Source organism: Thermobia domestica, chromosome 10 (assembly GCF_964235325.1).
Source record: "Thermobia domestica chromosome 10, izTheDome1.hap1.1, whole genome shotgun sequence".
Classification (NCBI taxonomy): domain Eukaryota; kingdom Metazoa; phylum Arthropoda; class Insecta; order Zygentoma; family Lepismatidae; genus Thermobia; species Thermobia domestica.
In genome coordinates this window covers 266785346-266813014 of record NC_137463.1, presented here as the reverse complement: position 1 = coordinate 266813014, position 27669 = coordinate 266785346, and the positions used below count along the sequence as shown (strand labels likewise).

General features: G+C 36.8%; 1 protein-coding gene across 4 annotated transcripts in view; it reads right to left on the bottom strand.

The window, feature by feature from the left end:
* Positions 1–27669, bottom strand: part of uif (sushi, von Willebrand factor type A, EGF and pentraxin domain-containing protein uif) — a 330814-nt gene that overhangs the window by 212893 nt on the left and 90252 nt on the right. For all 4 annotated transcript variants that reach the window (XM_081729537.1, XM_081729535.1, XM_081729534.1 and 1 more), the window contains exon 3: positions 2527–2557. In XM_081729537.1, coding sequence (XP_081585663.1) covers positions 2527–2557 — 31 coding nt within the window. The remainder of the gene's footprint in view (positions 1–2526; positions 2558–27669) is intronic.

Here is a 27669-nt window from a genome sequence, read left to right as displayed (position 1 = left end):
CAGTTAATGATGTCATCATGGCGAGGGTGGACAGAGAAACTGACGGAACTGAAAACCCGTGGGAGCAAGGACAGTCATCAATATCCTCAACAAATTGCTCGTGCTTCTAACCTAGAGGAGGGGAGAGTCACTCAATGTCTGATGATGATGATGACGATGGTGATGTGAGCGCAGGGTTTAAGCAACAGCTTCCGTCTCTTAGAACAACACAGGTTCAAGGAAAACATTGCAGTTTATTTTATTTTTCTGTTGATGAAGACCTACGCCTTAAAGAGGATTATTTTTGTTTTTTCTGGAGTCACCCAAGCAACGCATCATGCACACGAATACTTTATCTAATTGCTTCCGCAATGCGTTTCTTCGCTGTTTGCAACTTCTGTATAAAGCACATGTTCTCTTAATTCTTCTTCATTTGCACCAGAAAGAGAAATGATTTTTTTAAAAAAAAATGAAGTGAAAGCAGGAAGGAAAAGGGGGGAGAAATTAGCATCTATTTGTTAGCTTTAAATAAAGAAAACGCGTGTTCTTTTACTTATCTACAACTACGTCATGTTAAAATGATCTTTACTTCAGCCTAATATTATTTTTATGCAAAAGAACGTAGCAAAAAACATATTATATTACAAAGGCGTTTTCTTATGTAGGAGAAATATGTGGTGCACGAAAAAAAAAAAAAACGTAAAGACACGTCCACAAGACTCAGCATGGAACGGTCTTTAAGAAGAATATTTTGGAGGGAAATACTCTTAAGAAATCGTGAAAATGCAGAGACTATTTTTTGAGTTGGGTGTTTAGTGACTCAGAATGGAAATGTGGTGGTTGAGAAAAAGTTTGGTGTCTCAGAGAGGAGGAGAGGGTTGGAAGTAGAGGGTGGGTTCTTAGTGACTTAGAGAGTGTCCTCAGTAGCTCAGATGAGTTTGTTGGCCCATAGGGAGCACTCAATGGCTCAGATAGATACATGGTTTCTCAGAGAACGTGCTTAGTAGATCAGAAAAAAAGCTTAGTTGTTCAGAGAGAGTGCACAGTGGCTCAGAGAGGGTGCCTAGTATGATAGCAGAGCTTGTTGGCTCATAAAGAATGCTTAGAGTTCAGATAGAAGCTTGGTGATTTAGAGAGAGTGCTGAGTTGCGAAAATAAGGAGTTTGCTGGTTCATAGAGGGTGCTTAGTAGCATTCCCAGTTTTTGAGAGAAGGTGTTTAGAGGCTCAGAGAGGAAGGTTAGTGACTCAGATAAATACTTGGTTGTTCAGAGAGTTCTTAGTGGCTCAGGGAAAAAGGTTTGAGAGGAGCTTAGTGTTTCATAGGAGGAAAAGCTCAATGGCTCAGAGAGAGTACTTAGTAGCTCAGAGAGGAATGCTTAATGATTCAGAAACGAACTTTCTGTTTCCTGAGAAACATGGTGGCTTAGAAAAGAAGCTTTAAAGTTGGTTTAAAGGGACAATTTTTGCCGATAAATGTCACTACAGTCTTCGTCTCTCTCTCATGTATTTTTTACCTTTCACGAAAATTCAGGATTTCTCTTACAAATTTCAACCTAGAGACTTCAAATTTTTATAGAAGGACCTTCGTAGCCTATCGAAGGTAACATTCCGTGCCGATTTTTTTATTTATAATTTTCTTACTGACACACAATCATAGTCAACGTCTTGCGAATAAAATCAGAAAAATAAACACACTGCTGAACAAGACTGCACTTATTTAATATAAAAACACATTTACACGTGACGTTTCGATCTTCTAGCCAAGATCCTCATCAGACGTTTTTTATAATTTTCTTCATTGTTGAAATGAATATTCAAACCTTTAACAATATAACTGTTTCAACAATAAAGAAAATTCTAAATAGAAAATCGGCACGAAAGTATTGTCTTCGATAGGTTATGAAGTTTCTTCTCTAAAAGTTTGAAGTCTCTACTTTGAAATTTGTAAGAGAAATCGTGAATTTTCGTGAGAGATACGAAGACTATGGTGACATCTATCGGCAAAAATTGTCTCTTTAAACCAACCTTAAGTTCGGCTGAGGAGCTTGATAGAACACACAGAGGGAGAGAGAGCTCAATGCTCTGCAGAGAAGCTGAGTAATGAATGTTTTGACTTAAAAAAAATGTATAGTAATTCAATTGTCAGAAACATGGTATTTCTATGGCACGTTGGTTTCGAATTTACTATTTAAAACTTTTAGAAAGACCTAGTGTAAAAAAACGACGAACACTTTCTCCCTTAGGCTTTGGCTAGATTAGGTTAACATATGACCTAGTACTTCAAACTGCATTATTTAGTAAATTTTTAACTAATCTCTATGCACCATGTGTTTGTCCTGTCTTCTTACAATAATGAATCAACTTAACTAGAAAGCGAATGAATGTAAGAACTGTAATGTTATTATGTAATGTAATATTTGCAAAATGTAATGTTATTTTTGTAACTTCTTAGAGGTAAAGTTGTACCGTACGTAAGCTAAAGTATGATCTTGGCAATAGAAATATACTAAAACTACTAATGATTAACGTAAAAAGAGTAGACTTACCGTTTGGGCACGAAAAAAGCGTAGTAGTTTCCTGTAAATATATTTAAAATAAATATATTAGATGAGATATTTTAAACCACAATACAACAAATAACAAAACAATAAAATAATTTAGTAGCTGTTATATGCTATACTCGTTAACAAGTTACAAATTTCTTAAAATGTCTTAAATTTACGTTTATCTGTAAGCAAAATTACATTCTTATCATCAGTATGATCTTTTCATCCACACTTGCGAAACAAATTAAATATCTTAATTACAATTTTATCTTTCCTTTTATCTCTAGTTACCCACAGTAAGTCACATATTGACATATTAATTTCAAATTTACTATTCAACGTCGTAGTAAACACTAGCAGAATGTCCGTTCTTCGTTCGGACGGAATAAAAAATAAAAAAATAAGAAAATATTTGAAAAGCTTTATACATTTTTTCTGATTTCAATACATGCAGAATACTTACGTAATAATAATAATAATAATAATAATAATAATAATAATAATAATAATAATAATAATAATAATAATAATAATAATAATAATAATAATAATAATAAATATTCTGCATTTTGGCAGGTTCTGGGACTAATGAGTTTCTTTCTTTTTTCCTTTTAAAAAAAATAGATTTGGGCCTGGAAATGCTTTTCCCATGTTTCTCGAACTTCAGTTTCCTCTTTTAATTCCCAATATTTTCTTCTATTTTTTAAATCTTCGATCACTTGTGTTCTTCTTCTACCTATTCCTCGCTTTCCTTCCATCTTTCCTTCTATGGTGGTATGAAGACAATTTCTTCGCAACATAGTGTCCAATCCAATTGGCCCTCCTACTAAGGATAGTGGCTAGAAGTGTTCTCTTCTTTCCTTTCCGCTTCAAAACATCATTTGTTACTTTCTCTGTCCATGTTATCTTCTCCAGCTTCCTCCAACACCATATTTCGAAGCTCCCTAAATACCTCTTCCATGTCCAAGTCTCTCTGAACCATATAGTCCAATACTCCATATATAGCACTTGACCAATTTCTTCCTTAGTTCTCGGGGCGCGGTGAGTCCGTGGTAGAGCGTTCACCTCCGGTGCTTAGGGTCCCTGTTTCGATCCCAGCTCGCGCCGTGTGGACTTTGTGGTGCACAAACACCGTGCTCGTGGATTTTCTCGGAGTTCTCCCGTTTCCTCCCACTTTCTTCATTCTACCATTTCATTCATTTATCATCATCACCGTCTCCTTTAGCCTAACCAGCATAATCGTGGGACGTAAAACTTAAATATTTTTTTTTCCTTAGTTCAATATTAAGTTTGTTAGTTGAGAGTGATCTTTTCTTTCTGAATACTTCTTTGGCTATGGCAATTCTTGACCTGATCTGTCTGGTGCAGTAAGCGGAAATAGTACACCCTATAAACTAGTAGTTTGTATCTATTGTTTCATTTCTCCGAACAATGACAGATATTTCTAAGTGACGTATATTCTACTTGTAATATTAGTATTTCTCTATGTAGGTTTTTATAAAGTACAAAATGCTACTGAGTAAACTAGTCAATACTCATCAGTAGCGTAGCCAAGAATGTGTGTTTGGGGGGGGGGTGACAAGTGCTGTTATAGGTACATATAGAGTAATTACAAACAAATAATATATAAACATAAAAATATATAAAAAGAATTACAGACATCAAAGTACCAAAGTACATTGTCGGACCTCTTTGGGGGGGCGGCCCCTCTACCCCCCTTCCCTACGCCACTCATGAAATGATCCACATTCTTGCTTAACTGGACACCTAACGCTATGGTGTAATAATTTATTTGAAATCCTGTTCTTCAGCGATGGGGGACACAACCTATTTCACTAAACAGAATGTTGTAAATACTAAACAATTACAGAGAAACTTTAGATATTCTTTATTCCTCGGAATCTTTTGAATAAGTAAAAAAATGTGGAACTGATAAGCATCTGCAAATTTTATCTAATAATAAACTAAAATATGTATAAAATACATAAATGTTGCGCAAGAACCCTTCCAAAGGAAGAAATCTGGGCGAACTGTAGGATGACCCCAAAAAATAAGATTCTGAAAACAATGCCAGGTGTGTCATCGCCATACAAAGGACTCCTCAAATCTCAAAAACAAATGAAGGAGTGTTCCGTTATGAATGGTGTCCTCTGTATGGCCATGTTTTCCCTAAAAGGCTCTGAGTCATAAAGAATGTGGGACACAGACAGAAAACATGATTTGCCATATTCACAAGAAGAGAATAAACATTTATTTACTTACTTCCTCCCATTGGTATTACAAGTTACATTATTCTAAGACAAATACACAATAAACTTATTGGTCATTTTCTGTTCAATATAATCTACACGTAAAAAAGAGAAAATTTGCTTATGGCTACACTTTAAAATCATGGCTGCAAGATTTCCTTGTATTTTTTTATTCAGCAGAGTGCTTTAAGTGCAATAACAAATTAGAAAAGATCAAGGGACAAATGAAACTTTTAAGATTTATGGTGGGAAATGCGAGTTACTCTTTTAACAAAGTTTTTATTGTTATAAACATCGTAGAAATTGCAAGTAAAAATTTATTAGAGCATAATTCTTTACGTCATACTATATGGATATAAAGTTACGTAGAAATAGAGAATTGCTCAGTTTAGTTCAATCATACGGAAAGCACTTATGAAATCTATTCTAACTTAAGAGGAAAAAGACGACAGGGTTGCTTGATAACACTCAGAATAATTTGTTGTAGATGTAATTTTATTGAGAACTTTGGCAGTTTAGTCCAATCATTACTTAAATGTTTAAAGATATGACATCATTTAGACCATTAGTTGAAATTTTATATTGTAACTCATAAAATTCATGACTCTATCCTATGTGAGACGGGACTTACCGATTAACGTGGAATCCGAACCACATGAGCACCCACCGTGAATCGAACCCGGGTCTCCCACACCAAAGGCGCGTATGCTAACCGCTTAGGCACGAAGGAGCTCGAATCTGTGCATAGTACTCACCAATATAAGTTCAACACTGGTTTGAATCGAATCTAAAACCCCAGGCTCCAGATGTATTCGCTTTCCTATAATTCGAAGCATACTTTGCTTTCAGATCTGTTCAAGTTATTCAAGATTAATATTCAAGCTTTAGTGTAAGAGATGCGAAACAAACTAGTTTTTTTGATATCAGGAGTCCAATACTACATTAACAAGAATTATAAATTTGTAAACAAATAAAATGATCCAGATATTCTTTCCTATATGAGGGACCACGCACTCAATATCTGCCAAAATTTATTTCTGAATCAACCAAACCTGTCAAAATCCTTGCTACATTAAACTATAAGTGAACGTTCGTGTAAATAGCTTCTACAGAATGGAAGAGATAGGGAACCAGTGTCAGAGAATGCAGCTCTGGAGCCCTTTGTTCGATTCCAGCCCTCCCAGCTGGTCTAGTGGCAAGTAAACGCGCCTTTGGTATATGGGGTCCCGGTTTCGGCTCATTGTAGGACATTGAAATTTGAATACATTACGGTGGTTCGGATTCCATCTTAAACTAGGGGTACACGGTGGCTCAGTGGTTAAGCGCTTACCTCTGGTACGTGGAGTTCTTGGTTCGATCCTCGTCGAAGTAAGTTTATGGTGAGCAACATCGTGCTCCTGGGTTTTCTGTGTTACTCCCGTTTCCTCCCACAATTTCCCATTATCACTCACTTGCCTTAATCACCCGTCTCCCTTAGCTTAAAGGACATAACTGTAGGACGTTAAACTGAGAGACTTCCTTTTTTTCTGCCTTAAATTGTAGAGGTCCACGTCTCTCGTCTCACATAAGTACGTGTGCTCGGTGATGAAAAGGAAATCTAATTTTGAATAAATAAATAGATATATGTTGAATCCCGTAAATGTTTGTGTCCATTGAGTTCTCTTGGTTTCCATCATTTTCTCCTAGTACCTTCATCCCGTCAGTTCTACCTTGGTTCTCTACTTTGAGGTCATATTTGTGAGCCGTAATCTTGGCCAGCAAGGCAAACCCAGCTGATGTTAACTTAGTTTTTTCTCTGAAATACAGGCATTGCTAGGGTTGCCAGACGTCCTGGTTTTCCGGGATAGTCCCGGTTTTCAGTGAAATTATCAACTGTCCCGAAAAAGGCTTTCGGGACGCCTGTTTGTCCCGATTTTCGTTCTTCAGACTGAAAAAAAAATCAACCTACAAGAACTAGTATGTCTCACTAAAAACGGAGGGTTTATGTAGCCAAATGATTTCAAACAAACAACAAGGAGTTTGAAAATCACAACCATTCTTTGTCCTATGGGGTTGTTTCGTTTTCAGAGGGAAGAAAAAGAGATCTTTAATAAGTATTCAAGAGGAGCATATTTTATGACAATAATTTCTCGAATATCACTTTCAATAGAAATAAACGTCTTTTTCTCGGTGACGGGCTTTAACTACTAGTTATTTTATACTTCAAATGTTTTTGTTCTAAATGCTAAATTTATAGCGTTATTGTAGTGTTTCTGACTCAGGTGATGACGCAACAAAGAAAACAATATCTCTTCAATCATAAAAGATAGGGTGTGTTGTAATTGGCGGAATATTTAGGATCCGTTAAACACAACAATTCGGAATAAGGGATGCCTATATTACCTGTTCACATTCTTTATACATTTCTTGTGTGTCTTCATTTATGTTAACGGTGTATAGAATAAACTGGAAAATTGTGAGTAATAATCTGGAAAAGACGGACACTTAAGGGTCTTCATCCCGGCGAAATTAAAATACCGCTAATTTTACAGTAATTATGTGATATCTTCAAATAGATAAAAGATAATCGAAATGTGGAACAAGAGCGCCCTAGATAATATTATTTTACATGAGAAACCGTTATCACCACTCACTTATCTGCTTTCAATTTTGAGCCATTTTGAAAATCGGCATTTATTTTCGCGTTTCTAAACAGCTGAAAACGGAAAGCCACTAGGTGACTTGTGATAACGGTACCTCACGCAAAATAATATTGTCTAGGGCGCTCTTGTTCCATATTTCAATTATCTTTTATCTATTTGAAGATATCACATAATTACTGTAAAATTAGCGGTATTTTAATTTCGACGGGATGAAGACTCTTAATTGATTCTGACCAGATGAGTAGGACCCCTCACCTTACATGTAGCCTGAGATTGGTGTCCCGGTTTCTCGTTTACAAAATATGGCAACCCTAGACATTGCGTTCTTTACTTTTTTTATCAATTCTTCTCACTTACACATCCTCTATCTATCTTCCCAGAATATTTATGGTTAACTTCCTTTCCTCTCACGGAGATTTTAAGCTTCTTTTATTTGAAGACGTCTTCCCCTATTCAACGTAGAATGAACTTTCCCAATTCATTTCTCGATAGCCTGAAGGCCCTCTTCTCTACAGACAGCGTGTCCGACATCTTCCGAAAGGTTGTTTGCTGTTGTCTAATTCATGTCTGGCCTCCTTGGGTCCATTCAAACAGACGAACAGGTTAAAATAGGGACACCTCACACGTACACATCCGCTTCTTCTTTACAAACACTAGTTTAGCACATTCAAGATCTGACTCTTTACGTAGGAGATTAGCTATTAAAACCATATTTTAAGATGGTCATTCTGAATTGAATTCATTTAGTACTTGTTCATAATTACCGAGGACTATAAAAAATTATATTAGAATAAGAACTAAAGACTGGATGTTAGGCAAAACACGTATTCTTAATGTTATAGGTATAATAATAAGAAAAATATACGTACGAAAGTTAATTAGTGAGATGTTTACTCCAGGCCCGCAACTAGAGGGGGGATAGGGGGTCCTGGCCCCCCTAAACTTTTCGTGGCCCCTCCAGACCTCAACACAAAAAACAAAATTTAGATATGTGCAAGAGAATGTTTAATGACTTGGATCCCCTAACATATCCCCGTGTGGACTTTGTGGTGGACAAACACTGTGCTCGTGGGTTTTCTCGGGGTTCTCCCGTTTCCTCCCACTTTCTTCATTCCACCATTTCACTCATCTCTCATCATCACCGTCTCCTTTAGCCTAACCGACATAACCGTGGGACGTAACACTTAAAGATTTTTTTCCACCTAACATATCCATGCCCCCTTCCCAAACCTCTGTGGCTGGCTGCGGGCCTGGTTTGCTCCAATTCCAGCAAGATTTATTTTGTTTATTTCAGTCTCTATTGTTTATATTATTGCTTGCAGTGGCGGATCCAGGGGGCGATCATGGCAATTGCCCCCCCCCAAAAGAAGAAACTTTCTTATATATATATATATATATATATATATATATATATATATATATATATATATATATATATATATATATATATATATCTCCAGAGTTTGGAGCTCTTAAAAGTAGCTCTAAGTAGCAGTATTAAACCACCCCCAGAAGTCCGTCCTGGATCCGCCCCTGTCTTGCTGAAATGCCAAATATTGTTTATTCTCTGCAATTTTAGGGGGGCACGGTGGTAAAGCACTTACCCCTGATTCTTGGGGTCACTGGTTCGATTCCCGGCAAGGAAGTATGTTTGTGGTGGACAACATCATACTCATGGGTTCTCTCGGGTACTCCCGTCTCCTCCCACTTTATCATTCCACCAATTCTTTAATTATTATTCACTTGACTTAATTATCGTCTCCCTTAACCTAAAGAGAATAATCATGAGACGTTACGCTGAAATATTTCATTTTCTCTACATTTTCTTCAAAATCAAGTCTTTGCTGAGATAACTACATACATAACTAGTTTCAAGAAAAGTGTTTGTCTGTTGCAAGAAGTGTAAAAATTTAATTCATGGTTGCATAAAGTCTACTCCATTAAGTAAAGAAAGTGTCACCGTGAGAAATGTGTCCAAGTTATTTTTTTTTTTAAATGAAATGAAACCTTTCAGTTAACATTCCACGTTAATGCCCTTTACGCTAAGGGAGATGGATGAATTAGATGGAAGAATTGGTGGAATGAAATTGGGAGGAAAGTGTACCCCGGGAGTACCCCGAGAAAGCCCACAAGCACGGTGTTTGTCCACCACTAACTTGGCCGGGGATTGAACCAGGTACCCCACATACCGGAAGTAAACGCTCTACCACTGAGCTACCGTGCCCTTCAAGTTGTTTTGGAATACAAGAGCTTGTAGACATTGGAAACAATATTAAACAAATGCTCAAAGATTAAAAGAAATACCAAAGTGAATTTGAACTACAAGATCTTGCGTGCTTTCAGTATACCCTGATCACGTCCGTGAATAAAAGTGGAAAGGTTAGTGGAAAATGAATATTCCACAATAGTTTATATTTGGAACAGGAAAAAACTGGTTATCAGGAATACGGTTGCTTATATATATAAAATATATTCGTTGTGTTTGGTTTTTCATTTCAAAAAATACCAAAAACGTAATATGGATATTTGCTTATACAGAACAACAGTCTCTGACTATTTCAATTTTTCCTTTATTTTTGAAATATTCTAGTTTTTCCACTCACTGATTCAACTGACACGCAGGGGCCGCGACGGCTCAGTGGTAAAAGTGTTCATCTCTGGTGCATGGGTTCCTTGGTTCGATCCCAGCTCACGCCAAGTGAGCTCTGTGGTGGATAAACAACGTGAGCGTGGGTTTCCTCGGGGTCCTCTCGTTTCCTCCCACTTCCTTCATTCCACCATTTACTTCATTTCTCATCATCACCGTCTCCTTTAGCCTAAAAGATTTTATTTCAATTGACATACACACACACACACCTATACACATACAAAAGACTGATGTCCTACGCAAACATCAGTCCGTTCCGTCAATGTTCCGTCACAATGAATCATTAATGATTCATTGTGACGGACTGCCAAAATGTATTAAAAGTATTAAAATAAAATATTTTAAATAATGTATCTATTATTTTAAAAGTGGCCAATAATTTCTTTATTAGGGCTGCTGTGTATAAAGTGTTTTTAAAAATTTGCACTGCTGATGTCATAAAGTTTTTATGTACATGGAAAGGAATTTCGTGTTTCTTTCCCTCAAAAGACTTTATTCTCTTTCCAAAGTAACCACCAAGCATGTTTCTAGATTATTACACCATTATTTACTGTAATTTCATTTTTTGAATGCCATTGATACTATTCTATTATTTCGACTTAGATTTTAGTGCCACATTTACTGACTATTTTGCATGCATTTAGTGAATAAACATCTAATCTCTAATAAATAACAAGTAGGAGTGTTGTGTGTACACCACGTCAAGGAGTTTGGTTTTTAGCATGACATTTCCTCAATTAATATTGAATCCTGGAAACGATAGTAGATTTCTGCCACTTCCGGTTTCAGCAGAGACATTGAATATAATCTTTGAATGTTTAATTGACTGCAAGAAACAGCTTCTCATAATCTATTACCGCTTTAGTCTAAGGTAATCCAAGTTAAAACCGGAAATGGTTGAATTGTATCACTTCCGACTTGAATAACACACCATCAATGAATTCAACTTTTTACCCTCTATTATTATCTTGACCAAAATTGATGGTGACCTATCAATGATTCCAGTGTTTCTTTCAGAAACAATGTTCCGGGGGGGGGGGGGGCACGCTTAGTATTCCGGGGGGCACTACGGATGCTATTCTATTTATTATTATATTATAGACATATCATTTTTGTCTGCTCCGGAGGGGCACTCTCAGAGCTCCGGGGAGAGCAGTGCCTCCCCAAAAAAAACAGGTCTGGTAGAAACACGGAATGGTTCTCGATTTTTTTTTTTTTTTTTTTTTTTTTGTTCTGACGAATGGACACAAAAGATAGAGATCGTAAATATAAATGGCGTTCAAAAAGTTTTGTAGAATTAGCCATAACTTTTTAAATAGTTGCACTAGGACCATGAAATTTTGTGTGCGTATGCTACAGTCTCCTTTATGCTGAAGTTGTATATCAATTTTTCTTCTTCTATTTTACAGATACGCCCACAACAGAGAAGGAAGTAGACAGCCACTCTCACCAACGGTTGGTCAATGAGTTCCTGTACAAGACCTGCAATTAGTCAGCCATCTCCAATCGACACAAATTGCTTCGTGCATATAGGGATGAGACATTGGAAAAAAATGAAATGAAATCTTTGAGTTTTACGTCCCACGGTTATGCCGGTTAGGCTAAAGGAGACGGTGATGATGAGTAATGAATGAAATGATGGAATGAAGAAAGTGGGAGGAAACAGGAGAACCCCGAGAAAGCCCACGCACACGGTGTTTGTCCACCACAAAGTTCACTTGGCGGATGAGACATTGGACCTCAGTAATGGACCCAATAATGGACCGAAAGGGAAAGGAATGAAGACATACTAAAGTAGCTAATGAAGGATCATGAAGATAATAGGCAAAAGAAAAAAACATGCTTGGATATCTTTTTCGGCACTCTGATTGGACCAACGCGTTGATAGAGGGAGAGGCAGAAGGAAAACCAGGAAAAGGAAGATCAAGGATAGAATATTTAGATGCAGTTACGAAGAAGAGGCCTTATCGAAATATAAAACAGCTCTCCTAAGGGAGAGAAAAGTTTTAAAATTTCCATGTTGCTCATTAATAATGGTTGAGGTGAACAAGAACGGTCCAAAGGTTCCACTGTGGTGATTCCAGTCTGCTGGACCAACACAGTACGGTAGACCATCAACAACAACATTACCAAAGACCACATTGACAGCTTATTGAAGAGACTGGGATATCTGTAGATAGTATTCTAACATTAATACAGTCTTTAGGTTACAGAAATTTTTAGGATTTAGGATTTAGATTTCTGGGCTTTCGGCATCTAAGCCCATTTATCCCGTCACGTTTGAGGGATGAAGTCCCTCAGCGAGCACACTATTCGAGGAAAGGGAAGGAAGAAAGGATTGGGGAAGGAAGGAAGCGGCCTGGGATCTATAAGTTAGGTACCACCCCGGCATTTGCCTGGTGTGAATGAGGAAAACCCAGGAAAGCGTCATTCATTGTGGCTGGCCTGAAAAAGGCGTTTTACACTTTTTCCACTGAGTGCCCCCACCGGGAATTGAACCCAGGACCGCTTGCACCGAAGGCGAGAGCGTTAGCCATTACGTTACGCGGGGACACAACAAAAATTTTGTGCTCTTTGGGTGTCACACCTACTCAAAACTGAACAGAAACAAAACTACTCTGCCAATGACACACAGCAGAAAATCAGAAGTACGGACTGGGAAGTAGTTGCTCAACCTCCTTGTAGTAGACTAGGGCCCCGTTCGATTTCTTTATGCTTGGTCGTCTGAAGGCGTATTTTCATAGTATACAGTTTGCAAGTGACCATGAACTCATTCTGAGTGTGAAACAGTGGTGTAATAGTCAGTGTCCTGAATGTATACAAACTTCCATGGTCCTAGTGCAACTATACCCTGGCCGGTGAACGATGATTTCTGACAGCTTTGCACAAGGCTTCACCGAGAGAGAAGACAGCAGGTCAACCAATCTTAGGCTCAGAACCTGTCGCGTCTCCATGGTAACCACTGCATATTGCCAAACTTTCACTCACCCCCTCTCACCCTCAACGAGGAAGCAGACGATTCTCTCCTTCCGCGAGAAGCACATGGCAACACCGCACTCCTCAGTTGTCTTCGCGAGCTGAGCTGTCAGAAATCATCATTCACCGGCCAGGGTATACTAAAGTTACGGCGCATTGTGCAAAACTTTTTGAACGTCGTTAGTATGTAAAGGAGTTTTGATAACTTAAACTAGTTAATAAACTGACATTAACTCTTTATTTTTTTAAACTATGAATCGTAAAAAAATGTGTTTACTTAGTTATCATAATGAACTGCCAACCAACGAACTTTCGGATACATATCTTGATTTGTACGAAGCTAAGTAAATCTGATTTCTTAATATCATGAATTGCCTTCTATCTTCGGAAGAACATGCTCATCAAAAGCTTATAAATTAGAACTTTATTTATATATATATATATATATATATATATATATATATATATATATATATATATATATATATATATATATATATATATATATTATCAGATAATCTTCAACCGTATCTTCTACTTCATAAATTATTACGACTTCCTATTCTGGGAAAAGAAAAGTTTATAATAATAAAAACTATATGAACGATAAAAAATTAAGCATTCTATTACTTCATATCTCCGGTTGATAACTTTCATTTTCCCTGCAGGGTCACTTTCTCAAAAGCTTCAAAAGCTATCAAGATAATCATTAAAGAAAAGTATCACTTCCACTTTTCTAACAGAAAAAGTTTCTCTTGCATATGGAAATATTTTTTGAATGAAAAATTCATGCTTTACGCCCGGAGGCTGAAGTAATGTCCGACCGTGTGAACAACGCTTCAGGATGCTGTGTCTTTACACATGATTATGGTTGGTTACACCTGTACGTTTGCTATTCCCAGAGACAGTTCATTAATATGATAAATAACTTTAGGATGTTTCATGTTACTTACATTTTTTGTTTGTTTTTCTTTAAAGAGAGGTCTTCATATAGGTTCATCTACTAAAACCTTAATTATAATTGATCAACGGGGCGTATGAAATGTAAAGAAGAAGATTATTAATGGAAAATATATTCTTAATAGTTGTTATAAGGTTAGAACATCTTAGAACATTATCATTCATCAAGTTCAGCACAACATACCCCCATTAAGAATTATTAAAAATACTTTTCTTATTCCTAAGGAACATCTCTCTTCTTCAGCTTTGAATTAAATGGAGATATGATAATAATGAGAAAAGAAACAAGAATTACAATAATATAAATTATTAGACATCTATCTATCTATCTAAATAAATAAATAAATAAATAAATAAAAATGAAAGTGACAAGATTTGTGACTTAATAACTCTTGAACATCATCGATCTCGATCAAATTTTCAGCATAGATGAGGTTCTGACCTGGAACGGTTTTTATAATTGCATTTTGACGGTGCAACTTAGGGGAGGGGAAATATATATGTAAAAATGATGGGAAATGACTTATGTTAGTGCCGAATCCATAGTTTTCGGGGATTGTCGAGATAAACAGTGACACTTCCGATGCCGTTTAAATCCAAATATAGCCCCGTAACTTGGAAAGGGAGAGGGGAATATATATATATATATATATATATATATATATATATATATATACAGTAGCGTGTGTCAATTGTTTTTTGTTTAGGAGGGCTTAGTGTTGGGGAGCATATATATACTGTATGTTGTAGCGTTTGTTGAGCCACAATGTTTAGTTTTAATAATAATATAATATAATATAATATAATATAATATAATATAATATAATATAATAATAATAATAATAATAATAATAATAATAATACCTAATCTTTCTCTGAAGTGCCAGTTTCTTTAGATATTTCTTCGTTGTTTCTCGGTTGCTGTTTTTGGACATTTTGTTCGCCAGAATTAGCACACAGTGTTTTTTTTCTTCGTTCTAGCCACTTTTCTACAGCGTTTTTCGAGTCTGTCTCTGAATTAATACATTGTTTAGATGTTTTCCCGTTGTTGTTGTTGTTGTTTTTGTTTTTTTGGAGGGAGGAATTGTTTGTACATTTTTCTTACCGAAATTAACACAGCTATCTTTTTTTCCATTTTTCCCACAATTATAAAACGTTTTCCGACATTTTGCAATTGCAAAGTAAGCGTTGGCAAACACAGCTTGTCTAGGGACTCTTTAGTAACATGTTTTGTTTTCAAATAGAGTACATGAAAGGCAATTGCTTTTCACCAATATCAAAGTACATTGTTGGAACCCTTTGGGGGGGCAGCCCCCTAGACCCATCCCTTCCCTACGCCACTGTATAATATATATATATATATATATATATATATATATATATATATATATATATATATAAATGATAGAAAATGACTGATATTAGCTTTCGGGATCGCTGAGATGAACAGTGACACTTCTGATGCCGTTTAAATCCAAATTAATTCCACAATAGTAATATGTAAGTTTTAAGACAAAAAACATCGTCAATAAGCGAGCACTTCAATAATGGTAAGAAGTGACTAAGGAAACATTACTAATTTTTCTTATTTTAATATAGCGAAGAGGGTAATTCACACTAATACTTCATAAAAAAGAAAGCTTACTTCTCCTTGAACTTTTTTCAAAGCTTGAATTGAAGGAAATAAGTCTATTACACTAATTAACCTTTCATTGAATTTTCCATTTTAAATTGTGTGTAGTCATTCAAAGTAAACAAAAGAATATTTTTTAAGAAGATTGGTTTGCGAGAACTTTTTTTAATGTTTATCATGTCTTAAGGGATCACTCACGGGAAGTGTCCACTGGGACCAGACTCTCCCTCAAACTTCCTAACTCAACATGCAGTTGTGCACTTTTTCAATAAAGCTATTGTTGTTTACAGGGAAATGATTAATGTAGCAACATTTCATCTGCACTCCTTCTCTTATAAAAACAATTTAGCCCTATCATTTTTTCTGAAAATATACGTGGAAGTATTTTACAATTCCTTATCGACTTTTCGGGTACTACAGAATAATACCCGTTTAATACGTTAAAGGAGACGCGTAATGGAGGGGAAGATATTTTTGACTAAGTGACTCTGTCTCTCGTGTAAAGGGTCTTTCAAATTAAATTAAATGAAATCTTTAAGTTTTACGTCTCACTCTTATGCCGGCTAAGCTAAAGGAGAGGTGATGATGAGAAACGAATGAAATTCTGGAGTGAAGAAAGTGGGAGGAAACGGGAGAACCCCGAGAAAACCCACACAGATGGTGTTTGTCCACCACAAAGTTCACTTGGCGCGAGCTGGTACCGAATCAGGGATCCCATACATCAGAGGAGAACGCTCTACTACTGACTGAAGGTTCCCTGGTTCGATCTTAGAACGTGTAAGTTTGCAGTGAACAACGTTGTTACTATTTCTTCAATAATCAATGATTCCCATCAATTACCTGTCTATTTTAGCCTAATTAAAAGAAAAAAAAAACTATTGTAATTCTAGAGCCTAAAGACTTTGGTCGGCTAAATGATACACATTCAACTGGGTGATTTGCAGTAAGTACATTGATTGACGTATACAGAGGTTTATCAAGGTAGGAGTTCAAGATCTCTAGTTCATTTAATTCCAGGTGTTTGTATGTCTTAATATGATAAATGTTTATTTTTGCAAAACATCTTTCTCAATGGGGGAGGGAGTGTTAGCACCCTAAAGTCACTGAGCACATCAACTCCGAAGATCACTGGCATTTAATTAAAATAGCTTTAGAATTCTTCCATGACTCTATGTCGATGCAGTTATGAAAAACTTCTGTGATAGAGGGAATTTAAATGCCCAACGCATACACACGAAATGGACACGAATAGCAGTAGATACACTCATGTCCAAAATGATAGTCGCATATCTATAACTGTCTTCATGTAAGAAATTATTTGATAATGACTTTGCAGAGTACTTTTAATACTGATACTATGTGTATAAACAGAAAATGTATATTTGTGGTAAATTTCATAGAAAAAGAATTATAAATAGAAAAATTACAATGAGTAAAACAAAATGTTGCTAAATGAATAAGAAAGTTTTATTTTCGCTTTATTGTTCTTATTTACTGTTCTTTTGACATGAAATTTGCCACATACATGTCTTTGCCGATTGTACACACACTAATATTATAAGAAATACCAGTCGAATTCGTTATCAAATTATATTGCTAGAACAACATACTTTTAGACATGCGACAATAATTTTGGACATGAGTGTACATAAAAGATTTGAATTATAGAAAACGTTTCAGAAGAGAGTTAGATCCAAGAATCTATGTTTCTACTCGTGAGTGTTTATAAACTATATTCAACCTCAATTCGTCCTCAAACTTATGGCTACTTAACAACAGTTCAACCTCATGACTATTGGTATCTCAACCTTACGTATAATTTTACAGACAGTTAAATAGTATATTTGATGTCCACCCATAAAATAAAATGTCCGGCGGCGAGATTTATTGATCGTGGAAATCTGGTTGGAGAGGAAGGAACTCTTAATTTATGAGGGAGGGAGGGGAGAAACTGAAAGTGATTGACCGAAGTGACGTCATTGTCGTAAAGAAAATCAAATAGAAAATTGAGGAAGAGACTGAAGATGAGACTCGTAAAAGAATATTTGTCTACAACTTTCATTCTTTCGTTTTGTCAACGGAAATATTTTCGCAGAGAAAACAAATGGAAGCTGCATTCCATTCTGTAATTACACTCACACTTTCATAAGAATGAACAGGGAAGCTTTAAAATCCTTTTTTGTTTTCTTTTCATTTCTCTAGACGACCAGAGGCGACGCTACTAGGAGAAAAATGGTACAACTTCCTTTTCGAGTTTTAGTTTATCTGGCTGTTGCCTTCTAAATGTGAATTATAATTTTCATAACCTGAACCTATTAGCCCTCCCCGCTGGCCCAGTGATCCCTTTGGTGAACAGGGTCCCAATCGGAGAGCTTTAAAATTTGAACATATTTCGGTGGATTCGGATTGCACTTTCAACTGTAGGTCCATGTCTCATACAGCTTTGGTGCTGAAGGAACTCTGGACTGCAATTCAATAACAACAATCCAGATGTATGACACTTTAACATGGACTACTGTACTCCTAAGCCGCAGAAGAATATTTAGACTTTATGTTATCAATGTTTACTTATCATGAAGTGCAAAAAAATGCTCCACTAATCTTCCGAAGTAATGAGAAGAAACAAAACTTAAGAGATAACCGAATGTTAGTCCCAAAATTTTAGAAGACAAATATATACTAAGTGATCACCTTTTCCATACAGAAACTGCAGCAATATTCAGTCGATGTCTTCACTCTATGATTTACAAGTAGTAGTGCCACGTGGGGGAGGCGCACCTACGAGGGGGTCCAACGGGTCCCGACTCCCCTTCCAAAACTTCCTAACCCAACATACATTTGTACAAAATGAAATGAAATCTTTAAGTTTTACGTCCCACGGTTATGCCTTTTAGGCTAAAAGAGACGGAGATATTTAATTACATTTGCAAAAGAACTCTTCTCTCTATCAAAGAATTTCCATTCTGATCAATTCGAAACCGATCTGCGAAGATAAGCGTACAATAACATCAGCCACCATCTAATAGAGAAAACTAGTCCATAGACGGATTAACAGCAGACGAGTGAACTAATTTCCGTCAACGCAATTGTATTATAAAATGTGCTACTGTGTCAAAAAATAATTTACACGAATGAAGAAGAAAGAAAGAGGCGAAAAAAAGTAAAAAGTAAGTGCTAATAACACATACACAAGCTAAATAACACATTCTCTTTCTCCGTCATCCATTATGGCTTCTCGTAGTCCCTTAACCACAAAGGCCAGTTGCTCTAATGTGAAGGCGTTGTTCTTTTGTTTGAATTCTTTTATTAAGTTCTCTTAATACAAAACACAAGGTCACCGATGTACACGACCTTCTGCCTTTGCAATTTACAATGCAAAAAGAATGACATTTCTTCTAAGAAGGTAAAGACAAATTGCTATTTTCATTATACGGTTAAAATAATGGCAGAAAAAAGATCTTATGAACATAGTAGTTTTTATTATATTATCCTTGATATATTATTATTAATAAAATTGTATTTTGTTATTTCCTTTTATTATACAAAGGAAATAAAGGATGGATAAAAATGGATAACATAGGCTGAGTGAAGAGTAAAGGGAACGATGAAACAAATGTTAGCAACAATCGACGAACACTACTGCCAGATATTTTTAACAGTGCTCATTAATTTTTCCCCCAATTTACTTTATTAGGTTACTTTTCTGTTTGTTTGTTAGATACCATACCAAAGTGAAATAAGAAGAGCCTGTGCTATTCTGGAACTTCTGTCTTTTTCACTTCTTCCGTCCGAGGATATTAAGACTTCTTAAATAGGGGAACGTCTTAATATCTTGGATTTTCTTTCCCTCTAGCCATAAGCTTGTTTCTTTCTGTCCTGCTCTTGTGCATTTTATCCCTTTGGTTAAAGTGATAAAAGGCACAAGAGCAAGGCAGGAAGGAACAAACGTATGGCTAGAGGGAAAGAAAATCCAAGATATTAAGACGTTCCCCTATTTAAGAAGTCTTAATATCCTCGGACGGAAGAAGTGAAAAAGACAGAAGTTCCATAATAGCGCAGGCTAAAGAAGCATTAAATAGGAAAAGAGGACTGCTACCATCAAGAAATGTGTCGTTGGACATTCGACAACGATTTATTAAGACCCTCGTATGGAGCGTGGCGCTTTATGGATCAGAGACGTGGACATTGAGAAAAGCTGAAATATCCAAGTTGGAAGCATTTGCAATGTGATGTTGGCGCGAAATGCTGTACATATCATGGACCGAAAGGAAAAGAAATGAAGACGTACTAAAGGAAGCTAATGAAGGACGACAGATCATGAAGATAACAGGAAAAAGAAAAAAAACATGCTTGGCTATCTTATTCAGTACTCCGATTGGATCACCGTGCTCATAGAGGCAAAAGCAGAAGGAAAACCAGAAAGAGGAAGACCAAGGGTAGAATATTTAGATGCAGTTACGAAGAAGAGACCTTATCCAAGTATAAACAGCTCTCCCAACAGAGAGAAAAGTTTTAAAATTTCCATGTTGCCCACCAACCTATGGTTCAAGTGAACAAGAAGTTACTCTGCAAAGGGGCTAGAATTTCTCAATAGCGTCGCCTCTCGATCGTCAACCTAACGTTTCAGACAACTCCACTGCACGACACTAGGACGATTGAAGCACTGTGCGAAGGTATTCGTTGGAGATAATAAAGTGATATTTTCAGTTGCCCACCAACCTATGGTTTAGGTGAACCAGAAGAAGTTTGTTAGAATCTAATTCTGTAACGTAAATATCACGCACCTGCATACTAACTAATGCTTTCAAATTTTGTAGAGGTTTGTAAACCCGAGACCAGAGTCAATTGAAGCTTCACAGATGGCAACTGGCCATGTAATGATATAAGAACATATCCGTAGGTAAATAAACAGAATTGCAGAGAGTATATTTTATAAAGAACAAAGTAATTCAAATATAATAATTGGTTACTGGCTTAGTGATACACACATAATGCTTTCTGATTAGAAATACACTTACCTTAATAAGTAATATGTGTGTAAAAGAAAAATGAAATCTTTAAGTTTTTCGTTCCACGGTTATGCTGGGTAGGGTAAAGAAGACGGTGATAATGAGAAATGAATGAGATAGTTGAATGAAGAAAGTGGGAAGGAACGGGAGAACCCCAAGAAAACCCACGCACACGGTGTTTGTCCACCACAAAGCTCACCTGGCGTGAGCTGAGGTCGGACCCAGGATCCTATGCACCAAAAGTGAATGGTCTACTACATTAAAAAAAAAAAAAAAAAAAAAAACTTTTTAAAAAGTTAACTGATTCAAGGAACGTGCCTCATTAACTTTCTTATTTACTTATTACTAGTTTCTATTGAATTTTACTCGCTTTTTACTTGTTTAACTCGCTTTACCGGTAACTTAAAACGACAGGGACTCGAACACAGAAACATCGATGACAATTAAAATTCCAAAGGCTCTCCCACCGGGAAACGAACCCAGGACTTCGTACACTAAAGGTGTACGTGCTAGCCACTAGACCAAAGAGAGGGGCTCCACTGAGACCGCGGATTCCATGTGCATAAAGGAGTGTGTGTGTCACAGTTAGGAAAATATGAACAATAAAAGACACAATTTAACAGTATGTTTTAGATATACAGTACACATAAATAAATAAATAAATAAATAAATAAAAATTTCTTTCAGCAACAATTATTATTGGTAACGAACAATACAATTTAGTGCCTTAAAGATTTGTTTTTTTGAATTGTCGAAACCTACACATGAGAATGTATCCTCAGCCACGGGCGTCTCTGGCGGGGGGACTCGTATTCAAAATATTCAATATTTTATCTTAATTTAATTTATTTACTAACGACAGAATAACATATAAATAATAATATTTATTTTCAATATAATATTCAGGCTGTGAAATGATTATAACAGAGTTCTTGATATGCCTTAGGGTGTTCGTGAAGGTAAGCAGAAAGGTACCAAATGGAATCGAAGATAATAAACAGGTTAGGGTAGATAGTACTATTTAAATCACTTTCTTTGACGTCCCCCCCAATTCTACATACCAGAGACGCCAGTGTCCTCAACCATGATAATTTCTTCAGATAGGTGTAATCTATCCATTGATACGAGCTTCGTCGTGGCTAAGGGGTTGGTGTACTCACCTTTGGAGTGCGAGACCCGGGTTCCATTTAAGTAGGGAGCTCATGTGGTTCGCATTACACGTTAAGCTGTAGATCCACGCCTCATATAGCCTCGTTGCTGAAAGGGACGCTAAACTGAAAATCTGTCCACTGAAATATAACTTACATTTGGACATTGCTTTACTTAAAAGCATTGCTTACCGAGCGAAGTAGCTCAAGCGGTAGAGCATTGGCTTCTCATTCGGGAAGTCGTGGGTTCGATTCCCGCTGCCGAGCATCCTGACTGAAGTTTTCCAGGGTTTTCTTCAGTCCTATCAGGCGAATGCCGGGATGGTACCTACTAAACAGCCCTGGTCGATACCTTCCCAATCCTTTCCATTGTTATTGCTGTTGTTGGATATCCAGTGTAAAATGGCCTCTGAGCTGTATCTGGTGATTGTTAAATAAATAAATAAATAAAATAATTACATAAAACAGAAGTTAAAGTTTTAGAGTGATAACTTTAGGCTGCACCTTATCAATCATATTGCTTACTTTCGTCTCGCTTGTCATATTGAAGAGCACAATGAGAGCATATTTTGAGGATCAGTTTATGTCTCAATAAGAGGCCTGTTCTCGTGCAGCCTCAGTTGTTTAGACTTACAAAGGAAAACTCGTTTCCCTTCATTTATTTTATTTTATTTATTTAACAATCACCAGATACAGCTCTGAGGCCATTTTACACTGTATACACAACAACACCAATAACAATGGAAAGGATTAGGGAAGGTATCGGCCAGAGTCTGTTTAGTAGATACCATCCCGACATTTGCCTGGTAGGAGTGAGGGAAACCCTGGAAAACCTCAGTCAGGATGGTCGGCAGCGGGATTCGAACCCACGACAACTCCTGAATGCGAAGTCAACGCTCTACCACTTGAGCTACTTCTCAAAAACTACGCATAAGTTTTTTTTTTTTCATTCATGAGTTATCATTTTTGTTTAGCTGAATAAGATCTTTCGATTGGTAGATGCCTCATCTTGGAACTTTTATTTCGTTAAATGTTAGTAATATTGCAAAAAATCCGCTTCATTGGTTACAATAGCCCACACGAAGTATTCAATAAACCAGGAAAATATTTCTTTCCTTTTATTCCACGTTCCCACTTCATGTCGTCATTAATGAATCTAGTTAAAAGAACAGAAAACTAGTCGCCTGTTCTACTTTCTCTCCTCGTACGTCTATTGTTGCTGTAGACAGAGATTCTAGACAGAAACCAGCGTCATGTCAGTTCCTACGTAAACGCATTTCAATTAAAAACAAATTGCCATATGCTCAAGAAACAGCAGTTCATATACTTGTAATTATATGCACAAGGACAGACGATGAAAGCCAGGACTGATTTGAAATTTAATCTGTTGCCTACATTAAGGAACAAGTGTATAATTTTCTTACTTTATATAGACACACACACACACACACACACAAAACTCGTATACTTCTTTGGTTTGATTTGAATTTAGCGTCGCTTTCATAATGCAACTACATAAGACGTGTACCTACAGCTTAACGTTAAATCCGAATAACATAACCTCCTGCCGGGAATCGAACTCGGGTCTCTTGTACCACAAGCGCGTACGCTAACTATATAGCCAAGATGGACATTAATACTCGTATAATATTAACTACAGTGCTGCCAAAATGTCTTGAACCATGGCAAAAATGCGAACTAAAGCCCACACCCTCGACACCCCCACGCACTGAGCCAATAAGAGTGCAGTTGTTGCTAAGCGAGAGAGCCTTAGCGAAAGAGAGTGGAATTCCTTCAGCCGATAGCAGAGCTTGGGAGGAGAGACTAGGTATCAAGTCAATGTGGTATATCTCTAACCACTGACATGACAGCCCTTTATGGACCTGAGACGCTCCAACGCCATCTGTTTCTTTAAGCGACCGGTTGAACTAGCGACAAACACGATGTCAGTGTGCTGTGTCGTGTCGCCCTGTCTCTAAAAGGAGTATTAAGAGATTTCTAGGCAGGGGCGTCATTTCAGCCTTTGCTTGAGGGGTACAAGAGCACCACCGACATATGACTTTTACGTTTATTACTAGTACATTAGTAGACAATCGATTAAAGTATATGTATTCTTCAAACTCTTCGGGGGAAATTGCCCCTCCTGCCCCCCTAAATGACACTCCTGTTTCTACGTCGTCACGTCCTTTATTCACTTGACTCCCCAGTTTGCAGTTTGCCTCACGATGCTCGGTGCACGCCCAAAAATTGGAAAGCGCCGGTAGAGAATCAAACCCGGGACCACTTTGACATGAGTTAAAGAGTCTTCATCCCGGCGAAGTTAAAATACCACTAATTATACCGTGAAAACCGAACCGTTTTTGAAGAGAAAACCGGTATCGGTGAAAAGCCGAAATGTTGGTTTTCGGTTTTCCTAGAAACCGATTTCTGGTTTTATAAAAACCGGTTTTGCCCATCCCTAATTTGAAGATAACACAAAATTACTATAAAATTAGCGGTATTTTAATTTCGCCGGGATGAACTCAGAAATTTTGTTTACCAAAACTTCCAGTACATATTTACTCTGTCTGTCCGTACGCCCGTTCGAAAACACAAAATATCAAGGACTACCTGATGGAGGACCAGAAATTTCGGCCAGGATATAGAGTCAAAATTCAGGAATCGAGTTCATTAGACGAGGATATCCACTCACGAGAAGTGGTAGGAATCAATCACTTCGGGATTTAATGTTGGCCAATATAGAGCAAAAGTTCGAACACATAACGAGAAATGATTTTCTGCAAATGATTAAGCATCCAAAGAACCTACCTTATCTCTCCATCTTTAACTATCTACAGTGAAACCTGTCTATGTTGGCCACCATCGGTTCCATCGAAAAGTGGCCAACTTAGACAGGTGGCCAACTTACAGAAAATAAGTGTGATTTGTGTATTTTTAGAATAGGATTTCTAGTATTACTTGATTGTAAAATTTTAATAAGCAGTGGCACGACAGCTACTTATAAATAATGTATATAGAGTAATCATAAAAATATACAGTACTAGAAAATATTACTATAGTATGCAAGAGCGCCGATTTCTCTGTAAATTTTGAGGGGGGATTTAGATGCAAAAGGTATATATATGAAGATTTTAAGACAAATTGCACTCAAATTATACCAAATATTGTATACTCATAAATAAAATAGGGGCCACATGAGCTTTGGGGGGGGGGAAGTCCCCTCGGTCCCCCAGGATCGGCGCTCTTGATAGTATGTTTAATATATATGCATACCTTTCTCTTCCTGAAAACTAGTCTGGTACATTGGATTATTCGAATTGAAAACACAATAACACAAATAACCATGAAATAGAAGTGTATGTACGCAGTTTATTAAAATTGATATTATAGCACACTGAGTTATTCAGATTGAAAACAAGAAAAGCTAAGTTATAAATTGAGAAATTCATATGCAATTTACATGACTTCTTTTCAGTTGTTACTGAATGGTGGTTCATTCTAGACATATTTGCTTTATTCTTTTTGGCAGATATGCACATTCTAATATTGTAGTTAACTACCTTTTGTTAATGAAGTAATAAAAGTGTTTCCCTCGGAGCAAAAGATGTTTTGAGAAAATCTTGAGGGAATTCATATCTCAAAACCTCCGCTACCTTTTGACATCCAGTCAGGTGCCAATAAATAACAATTGAGCTTTAACCTTCAGAATTTTCCGGAATTACTAAAGTTTCCCACTGATGAAAGGAGCCGATATAGCTAATGGTTTTACCAAAACAGGCAGGGTAAACAAATACTTATGACCATTTCCTGAATTCCTGCACGTGCTTTTTCTTAGTCACATCTTCCTTCACAACCCTTTTATGAGGGTAGTGTTCTGGCCATTGACCTCCAAGAACAAATCGTGCGAATCTATGCCTCTTTGTGTCTAGTCACAAATACAGAACATCTGCCTCTCATATGGGAATTCGAAAGAGTTAAGAAAAATAACAAAATTGTATTTTTCGTGGCCAAGATACGCAGGTAAATTTATCATTATCATCATAGGGTAAACATTGCTTCAGTGTGGCCAACTTCCAAGATAGACAGGTGGCCAACTTACAGAGTAATAAGTAACGAATGTCTTATGGGAAAATGCAGGTTCAAGACGAACTAGGCCAAGATAAGCAGGTGGCCAACTTAGAGAGGTGGCCAAGTTAACAGGTTTCACTGTACTAAAACCGGAAGTAATAGAAATCCACTGCAACTTCCGGTTTCAATATTGACATACAAAACAGCAAAAAACGATAAGAGACAGCTACAACCGTTTTTTGGTATCAGTTTAGCGTTCTAAAAATATGTACTATCTTTCTTTATAAACTCTTTATTCAAACCGGAAGTGGTATAAATAAACCAGTCCCGGTTTGAACGTTGATCGACATAAAGTAAAAATGGCAGTAGCTAGTGAGAAGCTTTTTTGTGCTATCATTTAACCGTCTCAAGAGTATATTCAATCTCAATTCTAATCTCTCTACTAAAACCGGAAGTGGTAGAAATATATTACCAATTCCGGTTTCAATAATAATTGGAAATATACCACGCCTTACAACCAAACTGCTTCATGTGATGTACACGTAACACCGTTACTCGTTTTATTTATACATTTGGTGATTGATACCAAGATAATCAAAATATGTATTCCTAATGTTACTATGGTCAGTCAGACCGCTGAATCGCTGCTTATGGATCAACCGCTTTGATTTGTTAAACCATTGATACTATTTCTCTATCATTACTATCGTCAAATAAAAGCAATGAGAGGAATGGCGAAAGAAGCCTTTAGGAGGATGAAAATACTATTTTGTGGGAATTTGAATAAAGAGTTGAGAAAAAGACAAAAAATGCTTCGTGTGGAGTATTGTACTGTATGGTTCAGAAACATGGACATTACGCAATAATGATGAAAAACGACTGAAAGCTTTGGAAATGTGGGTGTGAAGAAGAATGGGGGGAATTAGCTGGATCGGGCGGAAAACGAATAAGAAAGTGTTACAAATTGCACAGAAGAAAAGAACAATTTTAGATATTATTGAGAAGAGGTAGAGAAATTGGTTGGGACATTGGCTAAGAAGGGACTATATACATCATGGGGACGTGCTAGAGAGTATGATGACAGGAAAGAGAGGGAGGGGGCGAAGGAGACTACAACTGATGGACGATATAAAAACAGGAAAATCGCACGTGAAGACGAAGAGGATGGCAGAAGACCGTGTAGCATGGATTCTTGTCAGTTACGGCAAATGATCTGCCAATACTTGCAGGATACCTATGATTATTATTATTAGTATGGTGATCATCAGATTGGAATCTAACGCGAATCGATTAAGAGCATTGACACAACAGATAGCAGCGAAACGTTTCGGGATTCTCTAACTTTGCAAAAAGGAAACTAAACAAATTCAAAAAGAAGAGAGTACCCACTGAATCAAACGATGGCAATTCAATTTAATTGACATTGATTTCTATGCTGCTGTGATCATTTAATGAATCAATTTGAGATATTTAAAAATGGAAAGCAAAAATGCTATTCAAGACTAATGATACAAGACTATTAACTTTTAAAGCAAACGATAGACTTTAAACAAACATTCTATCTTCTCTATTTCTATCTATACTTTAAGTAACTAACTAACTCTATAGCCTATAGAACCCGGAGGTTGAATGCCGCGTTCACAAAAGCTCTCCACTGACTTCTATCCATAGCCAATTGGATCTAGTTTCTACTTTGTATTCCTATCTCTGCGAGATCCATCTTAATATTGTCCTCCCATCTGCGCCTAGGTCTTCCTAATGGTCGTTTTTCGATTGGTCTTGTAGTTAAGACGTTGAAAGCGTTCCTACTT